At 37.0% G+C, this 27,986-nt stretch overlaps 1 protein-coding gene across 1 annotated transcript; it reads left to right on the forward strand.

Annotated features, from left to right (window-relative positions):
* On the forward strand, window positions 1-27,986 carry ZPLD1 (zona pellucida like domain containing 1). The gene is made up of 11 exons (XM_088156426.1): window positions 1-61; window positions 6,568-6,681; window positions 11,947-12,167; window positions 14,394-14,575; window positions 15,213-15,285; window positions 18,286-18,383; window positions 19,000-19,080; window positions 19,899-20,070; window positions 21,398-21,506; window positions 24,491-24,520; window positions 26,399-27,986. The coding sequence occupies exons 1-11, from the start codon at window positions 28-30 to the stop codon at window positions 26,572-26,574; spliced, it is 1,290 nt and encodes a 429-aa protein (XP_088012552.1). The 5' UTR covers window positions 1-27; the 3' UTR covers window positions 26,575-27,986.

Here is a 27,986-nt window from a genome sequence, read left to right on the forward strand (position 1 = left end):
GCATTCTGTGCTTTGTATCTGCACGATATGTCCTGTGGGAAACACTGGTTAGTTCCTGCAGGTTAGAAGAATAGAATAGAAATTAATCTTTTCTGTGAGGCTCAGGAGATGCAATTTTGTGCGTGTCTATATGTAGAACGTAAAGCTGATTTGTGTTTTCACACTTTATTGAGGTATCTGTGAACCATGGATTTGAAAACATGATTTCAAACAGAGACTTAGATTTTTTAGCTTATCTCTCACATACATAATTATGTACTTTTATTGTATTATATGATTAACATGATTTGAAAAAAGCTATCATTTTCTTAGGTTGTTAAAATAAATGTCTGAAAGAGAGATATAAACATATTGTTGAGGCTGCTTTTATGGGACAGAAAAGGAAGTATTCTGGCAATATTTAGACTAAAATTCAACTGTTCCATCACTAATCAGAGCTATGGTGAAAATAATAGGGAACAGCATAAGGGGAAGATATCGCATTTGAAGAATATTATTTCACTAGTGGATGTAGGAAACACTAGAATAAATTTATTTAGAACAGAATAGTAGGTAAACATCCTGCTCCATGACCTCAACACTTGCAAGTGAATAAATTTAAATAGACCTATTAAGTCAGGATCTGTGGCTTGTTCAACAAAGAACAGTTTTAGATTTATTTATACTTTTTAAATTGTATTTCCCCAGTAATCTGTCTTCTTGGAAGAATATATTATGCTGCGTTGTATAAATCTCCTGGAAATATTTCATAAAGGTGTAGTACTCACTTGATCACTTGTTCTCTTCTTGCATTGTAAATATTCAGTTAACTTAGTATCTCTTCAGACTAGATTAAAAAAAAATCTCAGCGCATCCAAGGACTGGTTGTAAAAATAAAGACATACTAAGGTACAATGTTTAAAAGTTTATTAGGAATGTTTTGAAGTGTTAAAAGGTAGGTATTTTTTTAAACAGCGTTTTTGCAGTATGGTACACCAATTAAATTTCCCTAGTCATTAGGCAGGCAGAAAAAGCGTCTCAGCTGGATTTTTGCCTGTCTGAGGCTCTGAGATGGAGCTCCAGATGGACATGTGCTAGTGCCTCTCTCTAAACACACCTGTTTTTTTAGATTCAAGAGCTCTGCATGGCTGTAAGGCTTCTATTATTTACCCAACACACACATTTATTTCTCACTACAGTAATAAGAGTCACAAAAAATACTGAGCTGTGAATTCTGGAAGCAGATGTAGGTTTTCATCCTTTTGGTTTTCAGCAGGGTTTAGAATTATTATTTCATTTCAATTCATAAGCACACTATGTATATTGCTTCCATATAAATATTTTATGATCTTGAATATGAGTTGCCCATTGTAGTGTGCTGATGAAAATTTGAGTATTTCAGATTAAAGTCTAATGATTTTGATGTGGCTTCCTTTTGTGGAAACTTAACACCTCTTTCTCAGATCCTTTGGCTTTTTTGCTCTGTGAAAGAGATTATTGCAAAAGGACTCAACCTACACTAGAACTTACACTAGAACTTTTTACACTTTTGAACCAAAGTAAAAGCTTTGTTTTTCAAAAATGGCAAAAATTTCTTCTCCAGTCTCATTTTCCCTGGACTGTACAGGCACCTACTTGATTCACAAAACATCTTGGCATCTGAGACTTTAGTCAGAATTAGTCAGGGAAAGCTCCTGTTTGGCTCTGGTAGAATTTTGATTAAGGAGGTGTTCCAAGCTTTGATCTAATATTTAATTACAAATCTAATATATTATGGAGCTAGTTCAGGATTCTTGTTTATAAATCTCAAGAATTGAGGGGAAAATATGACTAGCAAATACATACAGGTCATTCTGGGGCCACATAATTGATGCTGAAGGCCAGTCTCTGCCCGACTAATGTGTGTTTTAAAATCATGGTCTTTCTCATTCAGTCTACAAAAATATGCTGTGTTCTAACTAGCTGCGAGAGAAACTAGTTTACTTATTTAAAACAAAAATATTTTCACATTTCCCATGTATGAAAAATCAACCAATTTTGTACAATCTGAGGTGCACTAATTTCTGACTTAGTTTTATTATTTCCTCATATATGTCAGATTACATTTGCTCTGAGCCCTCAAATACTGTAATTTTGGGAACATACAGGCTGTTCATAGGTTTAGTAGGAAACTGTTGAACTTCAAGGCACATGTGTGTGCCTCTGTGTTTGCATTTGTCATGTACATATATATGTGTATATCTATATATATTTATTTTTTACATTTTGCAGGTTTTGCTAGGCGTCAGAAATGTGATGGCACGCTCTAAAAAAAAAAGCTATATGTGTTTCAAAGTCTCAGAACCAAAGATTATCCACAGAGAAATTTTGTAGTTGAAATGTGTCTTAAAGTTCTTTGCATCTCAATTTCCCTTTTTTTTCTATTAAAAAAACCTTATAAAAAAGGCAATTATCACCTTTTGATAGGCTTATCTTTAAAACAGTTGCTGTAAAGATCCAAGTCCTGTTTTATCTGCATCATAAGACCCAAGGATATAACGTGGAAGGCGATAGTGAAAACGATCTGGATAATTTGATTTCAGTAGGATGTACAAGCTAAAAGAGAAAGTTCCACTGAAGAACTTGAGATAGAGCAGTATTCTTCTGTTTTTTTTTTTTCACTGGGTTACTTTTAAATGATGGCAAACGATCTCGTGTGTTTAGAAACAAAGTAGTTCTGGAGGACCTGACAGTGGCACAGTAAATACACTTCACAATTATTCACATGCAGAAGCGAGTGAGGCAGAAAGATGAATGCTAGCCAGAAGGACAAGGGACTATTTTGTCATGAGATGACTCAGATGGACTTGTTGAACTATGTAATGATAATTTGAAAATTTTTTTATGGACAGAAGTAATGTTTCTGTTCCATTACTTGTAGATACCTAATGTACATTGCTAGAGAAGATTTAGACAGTTACTAGGTACACTAGATATATATGAAAACATTTATAAGTGTGCTACCAGCTTATTATGTGCTCATCACATCTATAATTTTCTTTCTGAAATTTTTATTATTACTATTAACTGTTCTTTTTGAAAGGTGCATCCAGTCAGAAGGCATAAAGAACACCATATTATTCTGCTGAACTACCACACACTGTGAATTTAAAATTGAGAATAAGCAGTGGATTATGGGAAGTTAAATAAAATACAGGAGGAATATTTGAAATAATAATGTACTCAGAAGCTGCAGCTGGCTTACAGATGCATTTCAATAAAAATGTAGGGCTGAATCAGTGAATGCTGTTGACAATGGAAAATTTTTGAAGATCTTTTTAGAGAGGATGGGAAAGAAGAGAAATGAATATCAGGTCATGACAGAGGAAAGAAGTGGGAATGAATATCAAACTACAGCTTCTCAGTGGAATTAAATTCCTAGATTGACTGCAAAAGCTTGTCATGTTTAAATCATAAACATCTTTACTTGGAAATTCTCTGCAGGTTTTCTAACATGGTGAAGTTTAAGAAAGCAGGGACAAGGCCTTTGTAAAGTGATAACAATTAAAGTGAGGACTGCATGTTGCATCTCTGACGCCTCTGTACTGTTCAGTGATGTGTGCAGTACACAACAGTACGGCCTGAGTCTTGGCACCTCAGTGAAACTTGGTATGGGTTTGTTGTCTAAGAGTTTAATGAGCAGAAAGGGTCAGATTTCCCAGTATGTGCTGGCATCTTTTTAATCCTGGAAGTCTTTTTAACAGCCAAATATGTTTGTTGTAGATCAAAGAAGCCTTTTTTTTTTTTTTTTAACCACCAAGAACTGCATTCTTCAAAAAAACATACTAAAAATTGTATACTAAATGAAGGAAAAAAAGGGAGATATCTTCCTCATGAATTTCACTCCTGGATTATAAATCATCCCATTCCTGACACTTGCATGCTATTTTATGGGTTTGTACATGGACTTTTAGTTTCATATTCGTATGCCAGCAATAATAATGTGCTCCTGTTATTATTTTGATAAAACTTTTATGTTTCTCTAATTGTATTAAATGGTCAGCCATATCAGTATGGTACAAACCTTTCGGTTAGGATGCCTTATATGTTTGAGGGGCTGAGGTTTAGAAATTTCTGTTGAGAAATAGCTTCCTAGGGGCCTTTAAGACCAGGCTGGAAAAACGGGAATGGCTGCCTTAATTGTCTCTGGGGTGGGCAGACCAGTGATTTTGACCTCTCAGGGTGCTTTTTAGCCCTGCAGTTCTCTTGAGAAATGAAAAATAATGCATGGTCCTAGCTTATTTAACCAAAAGCAGCAGGAGTCAGCTCAATTGGTGATGTGGATCTGCATGTTGATCCATATGCAAATGAATCAATAGCCAAAAAGCAAGTAGAACATTATTAGTTGTGGTAAAATATGAATTGGTCTGGATGCAGCTAGAGAAATTACGCTATAAATACTTAATGTCTTAATTCAGATTTGTTCCTTAGCATTCATCTATCCTTCCTCCAAAATGCAGCAGTATAAATTATGTTTAATATTTAAAATTTTAGAATTTATTGTGAAGTTTGGCTTTTCATCTAAAATAATAGTTACAGCTTTATCAGTGGCATCTTTCACTAAACTCTTTTCAAACAGGTTTATTTTTTTTTTTTACTAGCAGAAAACCACTGTAGCTGTTAGAAAATTAAACTCAGATTTAGATCTTGGTAAATTGCCCTTGATATATCCCATTGTAATGGACATCAGAAACCAGCCCATGTACAAGAGAGTAGTAATACCCACTTATCGATGTAACTGCTGTACAAATAGAGGTAAGGCTCCAGGACACTGGAGAAATGCCAATTTTCTGAAGGAAAAGATGTTTCTTTCAAAATGATGTATGAATTTTCATAGTAAACAAACAAAACACTGCTGTGCTTCTCCATCTGAGAGTGATGGACAGGGTGAAGAGATCATGAAAATACAGAAGATTCATAGCAACCCAGTTGGAAATTTTTTTTCTTTCTTATGTTTTCACAGTTCTTCATCAACATTAGCTGCAAGTGCTGTCAACCTCCACAGGAATCTAATGGAAAAAGCGTTAAGGGTCAAAGAATGTTTTTTGTTTAGAATTTAGTATCCATCTGAAACAAAAAGGCGGTTGCATTGTTGCTGTAACTTGCACATTGAGAAAGTTGTGAAGAATTAGGTGAGAGAGCTGCTTTTGGATGTGGCAATAGCAAAAGTTACACCAAATGTACATGCTTAGCTGAAAGCTGGTGTTTCCAATTCTTGTTTTATTCCATGTACTTCCAAGCAGAATTACACAAGAATCATTGGCTGTACACTTGATCCTACCTTTGATTTCTTATAAGAATTTGGGTCAGCGTTTTGTTGGAGTTGATCTGTTCATTGACAAAGGATGTGGGAGTGTCCTCTAAGGGTCTTTCTATCAACACAGCGCATTAAATGAGTGTGGTTTGAAAATTAATGAAAGCCTTTGCATTACTGAGGAGAAGTAGCTCAGACTGCTGTGTAGCCTTGGAAAATCCAAAGAGTGAGGGTTTGTTTCAAACGTTCTCTCCATGTGCTGTGGCCAGCTCTTCTCAAAATGCAGGACAGTCCCTTGCCATACCAGGTATGGCTGCATTTAGGTGTGCTACATCCCTGGAGTTTGCACGTGTTCCTTATCCCCTTGGAGAAAGGTGATCTGTAGTCTTAGAGGAAGCAATTTCCTAAATCTTAGAATTGCTGAGTTCCTGTCTAGGAAAATGGAGAGCATTGCCACATTTGGGGTCCACATCAGCAGCTTTATTCTCTAGAATGACAAAATCTCACATATATAAAAAACCCAAACAAACAAAATAAACCAAACAAAAAATTAGTGCACTTGGATTCACTGACAAAAATCTCAATATTTTGGGATGCTTTTGACAGACATGTATAAGAAGTTGGGGTATTTTTTGTTGTGGTAAATACCACAGGTATTATACCTTGGAGCTTTTCTTTCAAAAAGAATTATTATTGAGAACACTAGAAATTCATATGTTCTGATTGCCAGATACAATTCACATAGATGCAAGTGTCTGTAGCAGCTCTTTGTGTAAGCTCAATTTAATTGCATTTGTGCTGCAAAGAACAAATGTTTGGCAAATAGATATGAACTGATTTTTATTCTGGGATCTTGAGCCTGAGAATTGCTGTACTAGCAATTTATCTCTATGATTTTCCATGACTTGGAACAAGTTTTACTTTAGCAAGATGTCTTTCTCGAGAAAGTTTTACACTGAAATATCATAAAACAGTTGGAATTTAAATATTCAAGCAATTCTAATATATCAATATATTTTAGTTTCTTTTAAAAAAAACCTTTTTCTACTACCCCTGAGTACCTTTTATTTTGCCACAAGTTATGAATAAAAGTTGTAGAAGTAAATAGGAGTTACACATTACTCAGGAGCAGAGAAATGGGTCCTGCTGTCTGTGACCTCTTTCCCACAAACTTGTGAGCTTTATCCCTAGCTCCTTTGCTGGAGACCATCGCCTCCTGAGCAATAGAATGTTTGCAGTAAGCATCTTTAATGCACTGAACAGATGTGTGTAATAACCACTTAATGTTTTGCTAGGTTTTGCAATGGAACAGGTATGGTTGTTGCTCCTGCTGACGATTAAAGCGCTTCCAGTGACTGCTCAGTTCAATGGTTACAACTGTGATGCTAACCTCCACAGCAGGTTTCCTGGTAAGTACTTAATAGACTTTTTTTCCAAAGGCTTCTTTATTGTCTTGGTTCAAAGCAGTGCTTATTTTTAAATACAGAGCTTTAAATCTGTCTAAAGCCTGGGGACAGGACTCCACATTGAGTGAGTGTTAATTGTTTTTGTGACAATGAACTTGCCTAATGCTGCACTTTACTTTCTTCTTAATTGCACAATGGGTCAAATTCATCCTGGTAGCAAGGGAAACAATTCCCCACTCACCAGTGGGGCTTGATCTGCTTTTGCCAGAGCTCTAAACTGTCCAAGACATTCACCAGAGCTCATATTGTTGTAAATGTTCTCTATAGATTTAACACTCTCACACTTCTGACTGGGTTTTCTTTCATGTTTGGGTTTTATAGTTTCCTTTTCCTGGTTAAGAGCATATAATTATATCCTTTTAGTAAAATAAAGAAATATGTATCTATTTTAAACAAAATTAACTTGAAGGCAAAATTTTAGTGCCTTACTTCAACACTAAGTCCTTGGCTAGGGACAGGTGAAGCAATGGGATATATCTATGGATGATGTATTTTCCTTTCTTTAAGAAAATGGGAACGAAGTCATTTTGGGGACATTGCATGTTCAGAGCTGTTAGTACAATGAGAAATAGAAATGAGATGTCAATCTTAGTGGCATGGTATCAGGGTTTACTCAGGCAAAGGATCCTTTTAGTTTCTATTACATTGCTTATCCTTCCTACTTCAGTTGTATCTTGGGCAGAATAATAATAAAAAGAAGGCTGTGAATACTGTCTCTCTTACATCTTGTTTTTCTGAGGTAGTGATTGAATTGAATAGTTCAGTAATGAGCACTCAGTGTAGTATTACACTGTAATACCCTTCCTGTTGTTGCTTTCTGAATAATAAAAGTTTTGATTTTTTTGTCAGGAAGGGTCAGCTCTTTTATTAAACTTAAGTCAGCAGAAGGCTGAAAGTCTGTTTATTGATTCCTGTGTTACTATCACACCTCTAGGTGCTTTGTTGACATAAGGACCAACAGTGGGTTTGATTCTTTTCCACTTAATCAATATGAACATGAAGAACAGAGAAATAAGACATGCAAAGAAGATCAAATATATTGTATCCATTCCTGAGAAAATCACAGTTTAGCTGAGTATTTCACAAGCTACTTATATATATATACAGAGATATGATATGTGATATTATATTTTCCTTTCTTGGCATCAATTTTTACAGGCTTGCTTCTGAAGCATGAGTGAATTTTGCCCACCTGCTTCAGAGCTACCTTTTGAGTTTCTTATGAAATTGTGACTTTTTTGGCCCCTGTTTCAGGCTTCTTGAGAGGTTTGCAAGGGAAGAGGGAAGTTTATAATAGAGGAAGTTTTATAATAGAGGGAAGTTTATGTTCCTCTTTCTGTGTTTTAAATTTTTTCTCTGGTCATTTTATGCACCTGCTCTGTGCCAATGTTTCTTTGCAATGTGATACCTGTGAATTGAATTCATCTCTTACTGAGGGTATTTAGGGACCTCTTGCAGTTCTGCCTCATAAAAATGAGTTGTATCAGATTCCAGGTCTGCCAAATCTCATTGACTTGGGAGAAAATCTGTTTAGGTTACAATCAAACAGATTTTTTTAAAAGTAAATTCTAATCACCCCTCCCTGGCCATAGGAGCCAAGAGCAGAGTCCTGCTTTTTCTTGTTTGTTATCGAAGGCAGCAAAAATTCAAAGGCTGGGATTTAATCAACAGTCTTACTGCTGATTTTGAGAGCTAGGAAAGAATAATAATTATGTTTGTTAGTTGTGCATCTGAGATGGAGGTAAAAGCCAGGAGCCCTTTTTGCCCCAAATTTGACAGGTGTTATTTTCAATATGCAGAAGGGTCTGCTATGTAATGGGCTGGACTAGTGGAGCTGAGAGGCTGCTGAAGATGGGTGAGAGCCTCTGCAGGGAGAAGGGGCTCAGTCTTCCTCTGCTGGCTTCCCCAGCACTTGGCTCAGGCTGTGGTTTTGGGGATGCTGCCTCAGGGCCCTTGGGGTTCAGATATAAGGGGAGAGGTGAGAGAGAACTCAAAAGGGAGAACATGTTAAAACTGCTATCTTCCAGGCTGAGATACTACTCACAGAACCTGGTTGCAGATAGATTTTCTTCTTGTTCCTTATTTGTTCCACACAAGTAGACTCTATTGCTGTCAGCTGGAATTCCAAGGGTGGCGTACAGATACCAGAGTAGCCATTGGGTGCTGAATTTGTCCCCTCTTTTCCTTTAAATGTTGATAAGAACCAGAATTTGTCTTCAACAAAGAGTTTGTCCTCTTTGAAGCCTTCCTAGAGGAACTACGGAGCTCATCTATTTTTCATTTGTTTGTGCTTTTATCATTCATCGCTGAGGTGACTTCTTGCATAGGAGTGGTGCTGCATAAATAGGATGACAATCAGACAGAACTTTTGTTTCTGCAGCTTGAAGGTTTATTTTAGAGTGCAGGTATGCAATAGTCATCAGGAACGAAGGAAAAATAGTCCCATTTTTGGTAGACTGAAAATGCAGTGTTTTTTTTTGTGCCAAAGCTGGATGTGTTCTAGAGAATATATAATTATATTATTATTAGATCTTGCCGTCATTCAGGGAGCTTACATAGGAAAAAACTAGGGAAAAAGCTTTAGTTCTGCATTGCAGTAAAGCATAGCTTTTAGAAGGCTTCTGGGGCACAGAGCCATAGCAGTCTGCCTACTGTTGGGACATGCAGTTTTGATTCTGGGGATTCTCGTCTTAAGTACATGTTGAGAACTTAGTAGGGACTGAGGAAATGTTGCAACTTTTTCACATACACTATGCATTTTAATTCAATACCAAATCAGTGATTTGATCAAAGAGGAGATTCATGAGGAGAAACTGATTTTGAACCACTCAGGTCTTTTCATTCTCTTCTGATGGAATGACTTTTATCCGTGTTATTCTGTGGAACTCTTGCCCTCTGAGAGTTTTTTGCTGCCTGCCCTGGGATGAGGTGTCAATATGTGGAGGAGTAACAGAGCAGAAGTGGGCAGTGGAGCTCCCAGCATCTGCCCATAATTCAAGATGGTCTCTGCTACTGTAGGATCTGAGTACCTCTTGAGCTTTACTCTTGCTTGAGAGACATCCATGAGCACGGCTGGCTACAGAGAGCTAGTGTGATTTGAGTGAGAAAGAAACCAAGCGGTTTGCCTGTATAGAAACTCAGTGACAAAGAGGCCATTATAGTTAAGGCTTCATCATTTGGGTGCTGTAGCCTTCAAACCATCACTCCTCTGACTCAGAAAACCAGAAGATTTTAATGCAGGAATGCAAATACTTTTGTTTGTTTGTTTGTTTCTTTTAACTTATATAGGAATAATATTTACCTTCCCAAATGGTCAAGAAATGAGCTAGATATTTAGCGTCTAAGAGGGCATTAGATCTGTTTGGGGTTGGCTTCAGATAAATTTCTGAGCAAAAAATGTTTATTTCCAGAATGGACTAATTTGGCAGCAATACTTCCTCATGAAGTAGTGGGAAGAAAAGGTTAAGCCTGGAAAGGTGATTTATCCTTCTGTTTCATGCAAAAGTTGGTTTTGTATGGTATGGTCTCATTTCCCATAGTGTCAAATGATAATTGTGCAAGCAGTCTTGGTAAATTAATTGGTAAAGTTATTATTCTGCTTTTAGGAAAGGCTTGAAGTGAGTTATGCCTCTTTTACATCCTGCAATTCATTACAATCTGACTGTTTGTGCATCAGTCTAAGGAAGCATAAATGCACACTTGGCCATTCCCCTTTTTGTACTGGGCCCTCTACCTTCATACACTCATTAAATGGATCGTAATAGTCCTCCCGCTGCGAAAATCAAGGCATGCTGCTTCCTGATCTTTGTGCATTACATTAGTGGGATTATAATTGTGTACAAACCAGGAGAATTTCATGCCAAATCACTTCAACTCCTGTCTTGCCTCCGGTACCTTTCTGCCCAAATTTACACCCAGTGATTAGCATTTATCGTGGCATTGGCTCAGGTCTGACTGAGTTTGGCCTGTTATTTTCTGCATTTGATTGTTTTAGCTCGAAAGCCACCATTAAAGCTGTCTAAATTAAACTGCTTGTGCTCCTGTACCACGGGGGAAGAACTAGTTCATTGTAATGGAAATTTCATTTCCACTCTGCTGTGACTATACAGTGAAACAATTCACTTTAGCAGGCTTAATGGTACAGTATTGACTGAAGTTGTTCTACAATTTTTAATAGCCCTTAATCTTTAAGCAGATGTAATAAATTAGTTCTATAAAGGAGTAATGTCTGTTTTTAACACAATGCAGTATGTATTTTTGTAAAGCACTGGGGGAAGCACCAGAATAGCCCCCCAACCATCTGTGGGCAAAGAAGACCTTAAAGAAGAGCAATGTTAGAGTTTTAAAGCAAAACAATCTGTTGCTTGTGCCTGTATCTGAACCTGATGCTTTTCTATTCAGTACATAAAAATTTTCACAACTTTTATTTCAAAGGTCAAATTGTCAGAAGACAGGTTTTTTGTGGTTCAAAAATTCGTCACTTTTAACAGCTGCTTCTTTCTAGGTCTTTTGTGTTGTCATAATGCAAGAATGAAAGATTGCAAGATGCTTTGTGGTATTGATCATAGTCTTTCAAGAGCCAACTGATTTTTCATTAAAGCTCAAGTTGATGGTTCTTTAAAAAAAAAAAACCCAAACCCAAAATAGAGGAAAAACCAACTTTAGAGAGATTATAATTACTCTGATATGCTGTTGATTGTGCTTCAAAGTCTGCACAGCCAGAGACTGTGATCTCATACAAAGTAGACTCTAGATAACTCAGAAAAATGTATCCAGGTTTTATGCCAGAGTGGGCCGGGAGGCAGAGCTTGGCCTTCTCAATTCCTCAAAATTGCTGGAAATTTCTGTTCCAGAGGAGGCTGCTTAATCAGACTCCAAATATTTAACCACTTTCTGTTTTCTACTCTATTGCAGTGTTTCATTTTATGAATGTGCTACTACAAGATTTGCTGGGGGATTAATGTATTCCTTACTTGGTTACACTATGTTACTATACTAATTCTTGACTTTTTCTTTAGTGAAGTTAAAGAGTCAAATCTATTATTCAGACTAATTCAGTTCCTACTTTTATATTCCAATATTTTCCTGCAACTGAGATCTAAAAATTTATTTGATTGGAAATCACAACCCTGGACTAACTGCTACAATAGTTGTATGATGATTCCTTCAAATCTTCTTACAATGTCTTTCCCTGTGTTTTTCTTGCAGCTGAGCGAGATATCAATGTTTTCTGTGGAGTACAGACAATTACTATGAAGATAAATTTTTGCACAGTTCTTTTTTCTGGTTATTCCGAGACAGATCTGGCACTGAATGGGAAACATGGGAATGCCCACTGCAGGGGCTTCATCAATAACAACACCTTTCCAGCAGTGGTCATTTTCATCATCAATCTGAGTACTTTGGAATCTTGTGGAAACACTTTAGTGGTAAGACCAAGTCAAAGCAAAATTATAGCTTGGCTGTGTACACGTAGGATCAAGTGAATGCTCTTGACAGCGTTGTGTCTTTCATAGATTATATTTACTTTGTCTTATCCAGTTAGAAACATATTGCATGCATCAAAGAAAACCAGGGAAAGTTAGTAACTTAACTTGATTACCACTGAGAAAATATGGTGGAACACACGTTTGTCCTCTGATTAGAAAGTATAATTTTGATTTAAGTATTTTTTCAGTGGAAGAATGAGATTTTTCCAAGGTGTTTCTAAAACTCTTGCTGACCATGCCTTAGATTTTGCAGAAGTGGAGAGTTTCACAGTTTGTGTGTATCACGGTGAGTGATATCAAAGTGCCTATGGATAGCTTAAAAAAACAAGTTTAAAAATGTATTATTTTCAAGGCTTTTATTCTCTATAGAATTCTTATTTGTACTTGATCCCTGTCAACAAAATCCAGTTCAACCAATTCAAGACTCTCTTTTCCAACTGTAGCACCTCCATGACTTTCAGTAGAAGAATTTTCCAGGAAGCAACTTCTTCCTGTTCCTGTGTAGCTGGTCGCCTTGTGAACTCCCTGAACTTGCAATTTGATCATGATCATAAGAGCTTGATGTTTAAAAAACAAAACAAAAAGACCCCCCCAGTCTGATAAGTCCAAATAATTGAGCTCCCCATGAAGTCCCCCACCAGGCTGCACTGAATACAAAGTATCAGCTGCTAAAAATAGATTCCAAAAATATTTATATATAACCAAAAATATTCCCCCCATCCTCTCTGTTTATTCATGCTGTGCCCTAAACGAAGACAAAAAAGGAGCAGGGAGCATCTCTTATCATGTTCCCCATGCCAGAGTTTTACAATATCCTGCATTTCTTGGCAGTGTTTCACAGCAAAGACCTTCAAGATAATTTTCAATAAAAGTAAAGGAAAGACAACTGTTCAGGCAGAACGTGTTTGAAACCCAGGTCTTTCTGTAATACAGCAGACTCAGCTTTCTACTCTATAGGGATAGAGTGGTGAGGAAGTTAACAAAGCTGTAGTTGACTCTACTGCTTTAGCCTGTACTGTTTAGGCGAAACTCAGATTCTGGAAAATTCTATTTTCAGCATTTTTGTGGCATTTGGAAAATTACTAAGCATGCTATGGGCAAAATGCACACCTGTTTCTGTCTTTTAGGTGTGCTTTCAGTAGACAAAGCAATCAAAGTTCCTGTTGTGTGTCCTGTGCTACTTATTGCAAAATATTATAACTCATGTGCACCTCAGGATGATTCTTCCATAATGAAATGTTTTTTTGAGAAACCATGATTTAAAGCTACTGAGACCATCTGTTTTGCTAATACAGTTATACAAAAGAAGTGCTGCAGTCGAAGTCCAGTGCTCTGCTAATTTGCCCTGTGGTGTATGTGCCTACTGAGAAAGGAATTTGTTCTGCTTTCTCAGTTGTTTTCAAACCCCCTTATTCAGATTGATAGCTACAGATGGAATGGGGATGGGCTGATACCAGGAGGGAAGTATTCCTCAGTTTTCTTGAGGGCTGTTTGTCCTTGCAGACTCTGCACTTTCTGTGAGCAATACAGAATAGAACGTGCCCGTGGATGCAATTTAGGTTGCATTGGCATTAAGTTTGCATTAGCTTGGAATTTCTGACAGTTTAGTGTTTATAATTAAGATTTAGAAATGTATAATATTAACATAGCCACTCACTCAAAGTTCAACTATTTAGCTTGTGTCTGCTCATAAAGTATCTTATATTTGAATGTGTCCAAACCAAAGCTCAACAGTGAGAGAATATTGTTTCTGTGAACAAAATTGCTTGTGTATTGGCCTTTTTATTGGCTACTGAAGCTCGTTGTAAGGTAATAATTTTTAACAGCAATGGAAAAGTTGCTTTAGTTTTTCCCAATAAGTTGCATGAATTCATTGGGAATGTAGAGAAAAAAAAGTATTTACCAAAAAATATGCTTCCAAGATTCATAATTATTTTCAAATGTTGCTCAAGTCCTTTCTAAGAACAGGGATACAGCTTGTGAATTTTATACGCATGATTCCAGGGAGGTGAAAAACAGAACACAGAGAAGATGTTACTAAACTAAATTAATTTTTGAAGGTTTAGTGAAGCTATTTCAGTGTAAATTATGGGTTAAACATCAGTGTCCTTAAGTTTCTTTTGTTCCACACTTCAACTAATAATAATGTTCTGTCTTACTCAATAGGTATCCTCAGCTCGAGGTATCAATGCTTATGGAAATACCTCAGTGGTACAGATAGGAAATGTTTCAGGCTATATTGATACACCAGACCCACCAACGATTATCAGCTATTTGCCTGGGCTTCTGTACAAATTTAGCTGTAGCTACCCTCTGGAGTACTTGGTTAACAATACCCAGCTCGCTTCGTAAGTGTGCTTCTTCATTTCTATGTGTTTCATCCCCATGTTTGTGTAAGCATGTATATGTGCATGCCATAACAGCATTGTCCATATAGCAATTTTTGTCTGCTTAAGAGTAAAGGGTAAGGGAAAAGCATCAAAAGAAAAAGTGTTGCAAGGAAAAAGAAAATTCTGTGGCGTCATTATATGAGATAATATAATTTATGAAGACCTGCTGTTATGAAGAGACCCTTAGATAATGTAAAACTTCCCTTAAAATTCAATGTTTTGAAAAATTATAGCAGAAAAAAGAGAAATTCTTCATGAAATAGTTTGTAAGCTTGTAAATATAGAATGCAAGAGAAAATATTTCCATGAGTAAGCCTTGTACATCATGTAAAGTGAGTTACTTTTTGTCACTTTTCTTCTCTGCTTATTATTTTTCTGATTCATGTTTCAAGTAGCATCCATTATTTTCTGCATAGTTAAGACTGTCAGTATTTCCACTATAAATTCCTGTTTCTGAAGTTTATAACCCAAATGAATAAATTAACTCCTTGTGTTATGACTCATTGAGTTTTTTTAATGATAAAGCTCACTGAAGTATGCGAAAACAAAAATTAGGTATCTTCATGATTGCTTTTGGTTTCTGGTTCTGTTGTAGGTCATCAGCTGCTATTTCTGTAAGAGAGAACAATGGTACATTTATCAGCACTTTGAATTTGTTGCTTTACAATGTGAGTATAAAACACAGCATTACCTGGACTAAATTAATCTCTGTGCTATGTGGATACAAACTGTTTTAGCAGACCAAAGACCTCTTCAAAATTTGCTGTTTCCTTTCCACTCCTCCCATGAGCCAAGCCTTTCTTCCAGGCATCTTTCATCTTTGAATTCCTTTTTCCTTTTGTTTGCATGTACCTGTTGTCTTGTATTCATATGGTGGTCTTTGAGGACAGCTACTGTCTTTTTGTCCTGTATTTATACAGTTCCTCAATTTACAGCTCTGGCTTTCAGTTGGAAGTGCCATGTGACTAATCAATTGTAGCCATAACAATAATACTCCAGAATGCATGTTTTGTTTGCATTTATTATGTTTCTGTGTGTGTGTATAGGTGCTTTGTGCTTCAACAGAGAGTACTCTATAGTATTCTGTAAAAATATTCCAGACCTATCCCCATAGCAATGAACTGTAGCACTTTGGGATATTTTTATGTTCAAGTCTCATCAGAGTGTTTCGATCATCTGTGATTGCTGTGAAGGATGTATAAGTTCCAAATCTATAGCCTGATGTAGATGTTGCCTTATGGTGTGGACTTGAAAGATTTTAAGGGTTAATAATCATAAGAGTTTTCATCCAATGCTTCTTCCTTATGTTTTAGATAATTTGAATAGGCATTATTGTAAAAGCTTTTACCATGTAAAATGGGTTGGTGACACTAAAACATGAAAAATGCAAGGACCTCTACTTAATATTAATCCCTGAAATTATATTTTTGTGTTGATTAAAATTTTTACTCATACATTTTAAATACCTGATTTAAATATCAATTTCTCAATCTATCAAGCATCATTTTTGTAAATTATGAATCCGATTTTTTTTGCATTATTATTCATGCCATGATGTTGCTGAGTTATAATTCATGCAACTGATTTAAAAGTCAATGCTTTATGCTTTGAACATAATGAGCTATAAATATTGCAACAGGACATTTTTCAATGGCATACTCTAAAAAATCATGTTTGTTTGAAAGAGCAGAGCTCCAAATAACAACCTATAATCTGTTAAAATGCTGATTATAGTTCTCTCATTTTTAAATAAACCTGTGATTAAAAAGATGGGGCAGAATGAGGGTAGGCAAATTTCTCAGTCAAGCCAAGCATTGACCACTGCCTTTCCAGGGCTCAATTCAGCAAACAGGAATAAATGCTATTGAGGCTCATATTGAGCAAATTTTCTCCTCAGATGTCCCATGCCAAAATGTGCTTTCATCCTGCCCACCCCTGTAAGCTTGCAAGTTGACCATGAACAGCGATATCTCTTCATCCTGACAGCAGTCACATTAGTAGCCCTAGCGCATAGTACTGCCATGAATGACACTGCTAAGGCTGGCAGATTCCAGTGGTGGATATGTCCTTCTGCTTTGCTTCCCAGGGCTGGATAAATACATGGACAGCTTGTGCACTGCCTGCATCTTTCCCTCTGAACACCTGCTGTCTTGTGGGCTCATTTGATCCCTTTTAGCAGTCCTGGTTTTGGGAGGAGCCTCAAGGCTCACATCCACCCTTGCTATTAGAGAGGGGATGTGTACAGATCTGCTTCTTGACTGCACGCCACTGTTTTCTCCAAATTTAGCTGTAGTGTTATTTCTTAACATTGACTCTTCCTCTTCTTAGCTTACCTCTGTCTTCCATCGCAAAGTGTTGTTTAGATTTACTTTGTGATGCTAGTACCTGACATTGTTAGGAAAGCTAAGAACTGTTATGATAGACTCAGAGTTTAATAGCAAAATGTTTAATGGGCTTTCACAGAGCCTAAGTGGCTATGTGCTTTTATGCCTTTTTGCAAACATCTGTCTAAATGAATAAAAACTACTCTCAAAGAATAAAAGAGCAACTATGGAGTGTAATAGTGAGGGCCTTGCACTTTTTAATCAATAACAAAATGTGGTAGAGATAAATGTTATAGAAATATATAATTAATTTGAAAGAAGGCAAACCTACCTGAAGGCCCCTGATACTGCACAGATGAGATATTGGGCATGCTGTTAATTTTGGCATTGTTATCTTTGAAAAAAATAACTTGATCTCTGGTGTAAACCTTGTTGCTGTCAGCTGCTGCTTGCCGAGGTCTCGCTTGCCACAATGAACCTGGTTGAAATTCTGTTTTCCAGGTTTTTTCATATGTTTTGAGTGTTTTGACCTTTGACAAGAGATCTCAACAATGCCGAGTCACTTGTGCTATCTGCATTAGCAATGTGTTTGACATAGGTGACTTTACCAGATAGTGCATTTTGATATTCTCAATTAGTATCTGTCACACAGACCTGTTCCATGGCTTTGTTGCTAAAGTGACGTTAATGGTTTAGATTTTGAACAAAAAGGCTCGTTAAAGCAGCTACGTTTAAGTAGCAGTATATGGGGAATTCCCAACTTTTATGTTGAATATTGCTTTCTTGAAACAGCTCTTTCAAAATACTAAAATTTAAATGAAAATGTTTGTTACATGTTTTCAACAAGCCAGCTTCCATAGAAACTACACTTTGCGTAACAGAATGTCTTTGTTCCCCCAGATTACAGCTAAAAATATATAACATCTCATGGCATTGCTATCTCCACTAATTCAAATAACCTTAGTAACCTTTCCTGGGAAAGAGTGCAGTGTGACAACCCAGTAAAGCTCTTCTGTTAGAAAACCAGAGTAGGTCCTATGTTTGCCTATAAGCTCTGGGAGACTTACTGAAGTGTCAATGAATTATATGTTTTCTTTAATCACTGATCAAACCACCTTATTAAATCATATATTCTCCCAAATCGTTGCATGGGGCAAAGTCAGTCTTCACAGACAAACTTGTAGGCAATTTCTCTGGCACCGTTTTTTGCTTCTTCCCTTACAGAGGACAAAGTAAACAATCATTCTACATAGAGGGTCAGAAAAATTGCTGAGAGCTGAGTCTGGATGCAGATGGGTTGTTAGAGTGGAATTTGTTACAACTGAGGCAATGTTTGTTTTACAGGATTCAACCTACAGCCAGCAACTCCTTATTCCAAGTACAGGTTTACCTTTGAAAACCAAAATATATGCAGCTGTAAGAGCAACCAACCTTGATGGCAGGTACCATAAGGGGTGTTATTTCTTGTCTTGCTTGCTTTTCAGCTCTGTTACTTATCTGATTTAGAAGCATCTGTCTTTCCTCTTAGCTTTTTGTATTTCAAAAGAATGGTTGGTGTTCAATAATCACTGCTCTCAGCTGGAGGGTGTCATGTCCTTGGCAGTGAATGCATATTTTTCTGCAGTTCCCGTTATGAAAGTTTTCCTGAATTATACTTTAAATTCTGTATTACTTGTATTTAAGAAAAGGCACTTGTTGAACTAAGTGAGCTAACTCAGGGCTTTTAAAAGTGGGCTGGTTTTGATTTCTAGTCCCATGTGGCCATGATTTCTGAGAGGAGGTATGACTGTGTGTTGATATGGTAGTTGACTTACAGGAAACCAAATGATTTGATTTATAAAATTCTGCTGTTATGTTGTGCTGTTTAATCTTCTAAGTAGTTGAATAAATGTGATGACTTGCATATGACCTGTTCAATACAGTAACTCAGTCTCACTGTGACAGCCTGCATTAGCTGTTTGTGTGCTTTTTTGTACTGTCCTTTCATCTCACTTCACTCACACCCCTCCACGCTTGCATTGCCAATTCTCCTCATCTATCCCTTTACTCCCTGTGCAGGTGGAATGTTTTGATGGACTACTGTTACACCACACCATCTGGCAATCCTAGTGATGATCTTCGATATGACCTTTTTTTCAGGTAGGTCCTGTGCAAATCCTGTACAAAAAGAATTTTGTTGGTCCTTCTTTAAAAAAATAATTATAAATCTCTTCAATAGTGGTGTCTTAAACTGCCTGGAAAGTTTAAGCATTAGTAGTAGGCAGGACCAAAGGCTAGGCTTATAGATTACATGTCAGAACTTCTTTGTGTGTGAACATAAACATAGATGCAGGTTCCAAGTCATAAGAATTATGAAGGTAGAAAAGCATATACCCAAAGTAGTTCTACTAGAGATAATATAAACACTTAAAGTGGATGGCTAAACTGGCCTTTATTTTACCAAGGGTGAATGACAGTGATGTGAAATATCAGAGACTTCAGTCCAGGAAAGTAGTTAAGCAAATGATTAAATATAAATAGATGCTCCTATTTCTACTCCCAGTTATAACATTTATTTGAATTGGAACTTTGAAAAACATCTTGAGCCATATATCAGATTAAATTTTATCTGTGATACCTATTGGAGAGGTACTGTCTTCGTTTGAGTTACCTGTCTATACTAGGTTAGCATACCTGATTGTTTTTTCTTCAGGTCTCAAGTTTCTTGAGCACTGGAATTAAATAGTACCTTGGTTATAGCTGTGGTGCTGCGAAACAAAACTGTTTTTGTAGGAATGTGTTTCAGCACAGGAAGCTGCAGCCTAACAGGCAGATTGTGTCTGCAGATATTTGCACTGTGCTCTTTTCCAAAGAACTGGTGTTGAACTTGCTGCTTAAGCTATCTTCTTCTCAGCTAAGAGCTTCAAAATACTAACAGAGCTGCTCATCCCAGTTTCACTCTTCTCTACAAAAACTAGCTGTGACAAGGATCCACAGACAACCATAATTGAAAACGGCAAGAGTCAAATGGGCCGGTTTTCCTTTGAGGTGTTTCGCTTTGTGAAGCACAAGAACCAGAAGATGTCCACGGTCTTCCTTCACTGTGTGACAAAGCTGTGCAGAGCAGATGACTGCCCCTTCCTTGTGCCAGTAAGTCGTAATTATCTGGATATAAAATAGGCACACTGGAGTTCTGCATACGAGTTTTGTGGAAGTTTGGATGGCACAGAATGAGAACGACTTGTAGTGACTGAAGTAAGACTGTTTTTTGTGTCTGAAGGAATGTGAAATAACTAATGAAGAATATGGAAATAAATACTGTCCTCTGGAGATAAAATAATACTAGACCTGCAAAACACAGGTTATTGAATACATGAGAAATTACCTTTTTGCCTTGTGGTCCTTAATTTTTAGAAGTAACAGCTCTGAGATGGCTTTTGGGTTGATATTCTTAGTATAGTAGTAAGGTATCCATCATCACAGTCTAGAGAAATATCTTAGAATATAATTTATGGAAAAATTAAAGCTATAGGAAGTGCTGTTATACTGACAAGGAAAATTTCTCAAGTTTCTCATGGTGAAAAAACTACTATGCTCTTTAGAGTTTATCATCTCCCTTATCATCTGAAAACTACTCTTTTGTTGAAATTAGTGAGGTTATGTCTATTTAAAATTAACTAATTTTAGGAGCATCAGGAAAAACAAAAATATTTTGGAAACAGAAACATTTAAATAAATATATAAACACAAACTTCTGTGATGTGTTCAGAACACAGCAGTGTTTCCTACTGAATGACTTCCCATTGAGAATTTTAAAGTGCGGCCAGTTCAGTATACTCCTGAAATTTTGTATGTTATGTTTTTATGTTACACATTTACATAGTTAGCTTTGCATTCAATTTATGTTCTGAGGCTTTTGAAGTTCTTTCACAAGAAGCTGAAACTAAAGAAATGCTCGTGTTTGGAGCATGCTTGAGTACCCTAGATTAAAGGTAGATGATAAGTTACCAATATTAAAGGCGGATTCCAGATGAGAGTGCCAGGGATTGGAGATCATTTTAGCGTGTCATTGTTATTTAGAACTCCATGGAAGATGTGCAAACTCTCACTCCAGAAGCTTGCTAGAATAGGGATTGTCAAGCAAAAGAGATTTGTTGAGGAAAACTGTCTGTAAACATAGTTTTGGGAAATTAACTACTGAAAATTTAATATACTATAAGATGGATCTTGTACACAACAGCAATGTAGTTTTGTAAACAAAGTGAGGCAAAATAAAATGGCAAGCCAGGAATTTATAAGATGCACTTATAGGCAATATTGCAGATGTTTTTTATTGCAAAGTAGCTTAATGCATATTAAGAAATAAAATCAAAGTTGTAGTATTGCTTACCAAAGAGTTCATATTACACCAGGAAGCACAAAAAGGCCACAATTCTGTTGCACTCTCAATCTGTGATTGTTTTGATTGACCACTCAGATCTGCAGTAACAGAGAAAGAAGAGACACTGGTGGAAGGACAACTTGGCACCCTCAGAGCACATCTGGCAATGCTGTAATCTCTGCTGGCCCCATCATTACAAGGAGTGGTAGGAATAAACAATCTTTCTCTATGGACTGCAGGAATTTCAGAAACCTGGGGAAATATTTTGCAGTTTAATGTAAATTTGCAGTGACTTAAAGGGTGAATTCTCTGTGAGTTTGCTCGGTATTTTTTTACTACTGCTCAGTATTTTTACTACATTTTTTTACTACTTTGTTTGGTAGCAAATTTTGAGCTACTATTTTTGTTTGGCTCTCACATGCTTCCTCCTCCAATAAAATCACTGTGGGATACTGTTATACATATAAGGCCATTATAAAAGTCCAGACTCAGTGGGTTGACTTTTTTTGTCAGATTTCACTGGAGATAATAGAATTTAAGTTGCTGTGTTCACTGCTGCAATTTAATTTGGATGGATAATGAATATTCACTGTCACTTTCTATTCAGTATTTCTTCCAGCTCCCTCTGGGTTTTTATCTACGTGTTGCTTAAAATTAATGCATACTATTCTTAGATTCAGCTATAAGAAAGAAATGGGACAAAACCATTTTAAATTTAAAAGAGTGGGCCAAAATCCACTGCTTTGAATTGAGAGTGAAATCCCCATATTTTCATCTTTATTACCAATTGTTTTAGGAAAAAAACCAAAAGGCAGCTCTAAATGTAACCTGCAGTCTCTGGAAAAAAAAAAGTGACTCCTGTTTAAGTTTTATGAATTACAGATATTCATAAATAGTTGCAGTTAAACAAATTATTTCAGCAATCCTAGGTTTAGGATGCTGAGAGTAGACTGAACCTGGTCTAGGAAAACTAATTTAAAACTTAAGAATAAAATCCTCCTTTAAATGCCAAGTAGTTACAACTACTGTATACAAGGAGAGCAACTGAACCTCGAGAATGGGGAACCACCTAACAAGAGACCATTTCTAGAACTACTGGGCTCTGTTATGAGCAGCATTTCTGCATTAAAAATGAGTGGATTTTTTTGCATAATACATGATCCCATTTGCTGCCATCTGATTAGTCAAGAAAAAGTGAGAAGAACTAACTTCAAAGTTGCATACATGAGTACATATGGGAAATGAATGAAGGATTTGCTCAGCCAAACAAGCATGCTGGAGTAATGCTGCCTTAGGCAAGGAATGGAAACTAGATACAGCTTCTTATATGAGCAACCCCTGGTAGGTAATATAGCTCATGATTCAAATGCTGTGAATGCTATCTTTACAATTAAAAAAAAGAATACTTATCAGTTACCTTTAAGTACTGCATAGCATCAAACAAAGAGATCTGATGGATGTTTAATGGTCCTAAAGAAAGGATAAACAATTTTATAATTTCATGACAACTGTTGAGGTTGTTTAAATAAAATCATTAATAAGGCTAAAAGAAGGAAAATAATTTTTAGGTGTATTCTAAAAGTGGGTGGGTAAAGCCTTTTTTGATTTCTCCATCTTTGTAGTGTGCTTTTGGAGTATTCTGCTCAAGCTGACAGAAGGATGGTCTAATGGGAAGCACTTGAAAAAATATGAGATTCAATACTAAACTCTGCCACAAATTTCATGAATGGCATTGGGCAAGTTCCTCAATCTCACTTGCATTTCCCTTTTTCTTCTGGATCAGAAAGAGGGAGTTAGTCCCGCTGTCAATTCCCATTGTGCAAATAAGCTATTAAGAATCAGGAGGTTTATGAATACTACAGTTAACAAACTAAAACAGGGAAGATCATACAAGAACTTGACCAAAACTATCTGGATGATGAGTAATTTTGGATAAATTTGGATAATTTTGGATAATTTTTTTAAAATTTAGGTAAATTTTGGATAAATAATACCATGGTGTAGCGCTGGCTTGCACTCATGTGATGCTGCATGGAAGTACTCACACTGTTTTCAAGGCCAACTCTGGTCTAGCTTTAGCACAGATATGTTTGTCCAGAGCCCATAAAACCTGCTGCACCTGGCTCACCACGGTCCATATGCCAGCAGTAGGACTGCACAGATGTTCAGGCCCTCACTTCCCTCATTTAGGGTAGGGCTGCAGCTGTCCCAGGGCTAACCTGTGCCCACCAGCACCTGCAGAGGCTCCTCAAGGTACCCAGGTCTCCCCAGGACCTGTCACCAGCTGTTCTGGCAGTGGAGCTGCTGATGCTACTGCCTTGGTAGGAACTGAGTAGTGCTGCTGCAAAAGAGTGATGGTCCTTCTCCTGTGTGTTTCTGAACTCATATTTCTACATTTGGCTCTTCTCAGAGAAACATTATTCTTTTTTTTTAATCTAAATAAGTCATTGCAGGAGACGTACACAGAAGAAAATGTTTTAGTCTCTGTAGGGAAACAAAGCAACTACCTATTTGTGAAGTTAAAATTATGTAGCTTTTGATGGATGCCTCACTTAAGCTTGGGAGACAGCTGCTCAAAACAAATATATACGTCAGCTGTGCTTACAGATTGCACAAAAACAACCTAAAACAGTGACAAGAAATGTAATTCTGAAATGGACATTGGTAAAGCAAGTAAAAACTGAAGACAAAATACAAATGTTACCCTGAATATAAAACCACTACATAACTGCAAAGAGGAAAATGAGCATGATTAAAAGAGCTTTTTTTGTAATAATTTATGGTTGTGACATATTTTTTCTTGTAAAACTCAAGTTTTTTTCTCTGGAGCTATTTTATAATATGGTTAAAAGAAGGTGCTTACATATAACATGCATAAACAGAACTGGTCACCTTTTCAGTTAAAAGATTCCTGATTTAAGGTGGTGGTGTTTTTTTCCCCACAAGACATTAAAAAAATTAATTCATATTTTAATATCTCCTGATATTAAAAATGAAGCAATGACATGCAATTAATGTTATTGTCCGTATTTTAACAGAGATGCTAAAAGCTCCTAGTCAATGTGGCAAGTAGAGCTGATGCATTTTTAAAATAAAGCTACAACTATTGGTTTTTGTATTGCAAGAGGGGAGGAGATAAGCAGAAATATTTTAAAAATATAATACATGCCTTTTTTTTTATATATATAGATGAGACGCCAACCAACAATTCACAGCTTGGTAAGTTAATCAGAATTCCAAGAGACATAAGAGGGGGTTTTTGATGGAAGCAGAACTGAGGATGAACCATTTTGATTAATATCTATGCACTGGGATTTTTTTTCATATTTTTATTTTTATATTTTTTGTTGCTCAAATGAGTCAATACTTACATGTTCTGAAAAGAAAGCACTTGTATGGAATTCTCAGTTTAATTTGTGCACCCAGCAGCACCTACATTGAAACTTATACTTGCAGTGATGAAATTGAAATTAAGATCTGATGCTACACCATATGAGGGTGAAGAGCATGTTATAGCTACTAGATGCACAACCAGACTTAAGCAGTAAAATTTACCCATGCCACACAGGAGTAGAGCAGGAAAATTGTTATTATGGTGCAGTCTAACTTGGTTCACATCTGAAAGTCAGCTGGTCAGAGCTTCAGCTCCTGTTCTCCTAGCATTTAACCACACAAAGAGCCTGTGGAGAAACTTGGATAGAACTTGTGCCCTGCTAGGCCAGTGAAGGAAATAGGCTGCAGGTGAAGCCAGCTCTTTAAGTTTTAGGGTGTTTTTCCTTTGGGCACTTGGTACTCTTGTTCCAGCCTATCTGTTACTGTTCTCTGCTGGTAACAAGGAGTGGCTGATGGCTAAGAAAGGATGATCAGGTGGTATGTTGGGCCCTTCCACCTTGTATTTCCTCATAACAGGACTGAGTGGAACAAAGAATCCATCCTGTTCTCTGAACTCTAACACTATTTGTTCCCTTCTTTACTCAATTAAGAAGGTATAAAAGCAGCTACTGTTGTTTTCTGTCATGGAGAGTTCTCCCTGTAATTAATTACTCCCTGGTGTGCTTCTACCCATGGATATGATTAAAATAATAAAAAGCAGATTCTTTATTTGCTGCACACAGTTTGCTGTGTTAATGGCTGCCACCTTTCCTTCCCATCCAACAAAAGCACCAACCTCTCCATCCCGGAGCAACAGCCTTTCCTTTGCCTATGGAGAGCACAGAGGTAGAGTGGGTTGAGATTCGTGCTGTAGCAGTCAGAAAGCAGCACAGTGTTGGGAAGGGGAGTGTAACCAGATCAACAGTGTTGATTTCCTTTCAGCTTGGGTGAGGAGGGTGGAATTAACGGTGTTGAGGGCAGGTGGCTGCTTCTGGGAGGTGCAGTCTGGTTTCTTACATGGAGGCTGTGTTGTCATTTCACCTCACTCTCCAGCACTGGTAATGGCAAATGCTCATTGGTACTCAAATGCTTTTTTTCCCCTCCTGCTGGAAAAAACAGTACCAGCTGTGGATGTATGTGGCCCGTTATCTCAGAACTGGTCCATGAACAGCTTGCTGAACTGCAATAATTAAATATGTCACCTTTTCTACCTGAGAATTGATAAACATATTAAGAAGCCCTTTCTGAAGGTGTACAACAAGCTTCCAGAATGTCCGATATCCAGTGCCAGACATGTCTGCTGATTTATATAAACTTTGAATTTAAATGTAGATAGTGATAGTGGGGAAGAAATAGTTTCATTAAGTTGATTAGGCCACAAATCCTTATACATCTAGTACTTGGATAAGTCCTTGGATAATGATAATCTTGCCTTGAGTAACACAGATCAAGGTTGGTCACTAGCAGATGAGGGATAAGGCCTTAGAAGGCAAATGTCTTTATTCCCCAGCATGATTTATACTGGAAGAATTAATAACTGTTTTCAAAATGTACTTATATAAGCTTTATCCAAGTAGACAAACGCTCATTCTGAGGTGCAGTTAGTTTTACCTCCTTCATTGCAAATATACAGTATATTGGGTGTTGGAAAGGGAAGGCAGAAGTGTTTGGCACTCACGAGAAATAAAACCAGATCTTACCTGAGAATTTTTCTTCTCCTTGCAGCTCATCCAAACGGACCTCCTTTCCAGATGAACACAGTCACCAGTGCGCTGATTTCAGGCATTGTTGTCCTAGGAATTTCAAGCATTTTCTTTTTTGTATGTTCTCTAACCCTTCTGCACAGAAACTGGCCCAACACTTCAGTCCTGAGTGGCATCCGGAACCCGGTCTTCAACTGAAAGTGATGATTTGTTTGCACTTTTTGTTTGGGGTTGCCTTTCTGATCTGTGAAATATGATTCCATTAAAAAGTAATATTAAGACAACACTCCAGCGGTATCCAGCTTCTGTTCCAGCTATTCTCTATCTGTAGATATGCTAGATGATGTTGTGTAGGTAAGCAGCAGTGATGTTGGTAACGAGCCTAGAAAATGTTCAGAATCTCAATTGTGTTTGTGATCAGACTGCATGACATTTGCCCATGAATGTGCTGACAATAGAGCTCATGTCTTCATCTGCACAGTAAGGTCTAAAAGCTGAAGAGGCTGCAGATGAGAACCTTTCCAAATATACCACTTTAATACAAAGGCTGACATATTCAGAACAATTCATAAGTTCATAAACACCTAGTAAGATAACGCTAACTTCTCTTTTGTCATTACATTTTTCATAGAAATAAATATGTCTCAGGAGGAATTTGTTTTCAGCTGTTTTGGCTAAAAATAACCTAAGAGAGGCTTGGAACAGGTGACTTTTATGTATTTGTAATTTGGAATTATTTTCTTTACTATATCTTCCATTGGCTTGTGGAGATATCATGTATCAAATATTGCCCAAACTTTCCTCACAGAAAATTATTTTTGGAGCACAATTTGGCAACAGAGTAAAACTCTCACTAATATAGTAATTGTTAAGGGCAAATTTTGTCCCGTGAGTTTTTCAGTTCTCAGATAAAGTTTTCTTTTCCACATGAAGAGTCATCAATCAGTGCTTATTTCTTTAGCAGATTTTCTGTATGAGTTAGACTTGTTCACTGCATGGATGAGGGGAAGAGGGCAACTAGAATGATGACAGGCTGTAAGCAGTACTGTACTGTTGCCTCTTGTTAATCTGATGAACACCAGATTTACCCGAAGTGAGTGTGAGTGACAGGTGCCCTCAAACAGGAGCACAAGGCAGTGGCTTGCCTGTGTAGACAAAAATGCTGGTACTAGAGTGGCCACCATAGACACAACATATTAAGCTGGACTGGATAGACAGTTGGGATTTTGGTCACACATACAGCAGTTAAATTTCATTTTTCATGTACTGTACATATTGGCCTAGAAACACCTCATTGATATTTATCATCATCCTGTGTTAACTGTGTCTGTGTCTTCACTGATGTGACAGAACTAGCTAATGATCAGGGCTTTTTGGCTCTCAAGGCTAAAGACAAATACAGTCTTGTTCTCAGTTTTCTCTGATCCTGCAAATGCTGTATAAAGGCCTGTTGTTTGCAAATTCCACTGTGCTGTAAGGCAGTATCCCTAACAACCAATACTGTGCCTGTTTTCCTCCAGTCTTAATACCTCAGAAACATTTTTGCACTTCAGGGGTTAGGTCTGATGACATGTAAAACACGATTGTTTAATAAAATTATTCTAAACGTT

This window comes from Sturnus vulgaris, chromosome 2 (assembly GCF_052056855.1).
Source record: "Sturnus vulgaris isolate bStuVul1 chromosome 2, bStuVul1.hap1, whole genome shotgun sequence".
Taxonomy (NCBI): domain Eukaryota; kingdom Metazoa; phylum Chordata; class Aves; order Passeriformes; family Sturnidae; genus Sturnus; species Sturnus vulgaris.

Excerpts from the sequence above, each read along its gene's own strand:
- ZPLD1 (XM_088156426.1), top strand. The coding sequence starts at position 28 with ATGTCCTGTGGGAAACACTGGTTAGTTCCTGCAG. Across the intron at positions 12,168-14,393 it reads CTTGTGGAAACACTTTAGTG|GTATCCTCAGCTCGAGGTAT; the intron begins GTAAGACCAAGT and ends CTTACTCAATAG. Across the intron at positions 19,081-19,898 it reads CGATATGACCTTTTTTTCAG|CTGTGACAAGGATCCACAGA; the intron begins GTAGGTCCTGTG and ends TACAAAAACTAG.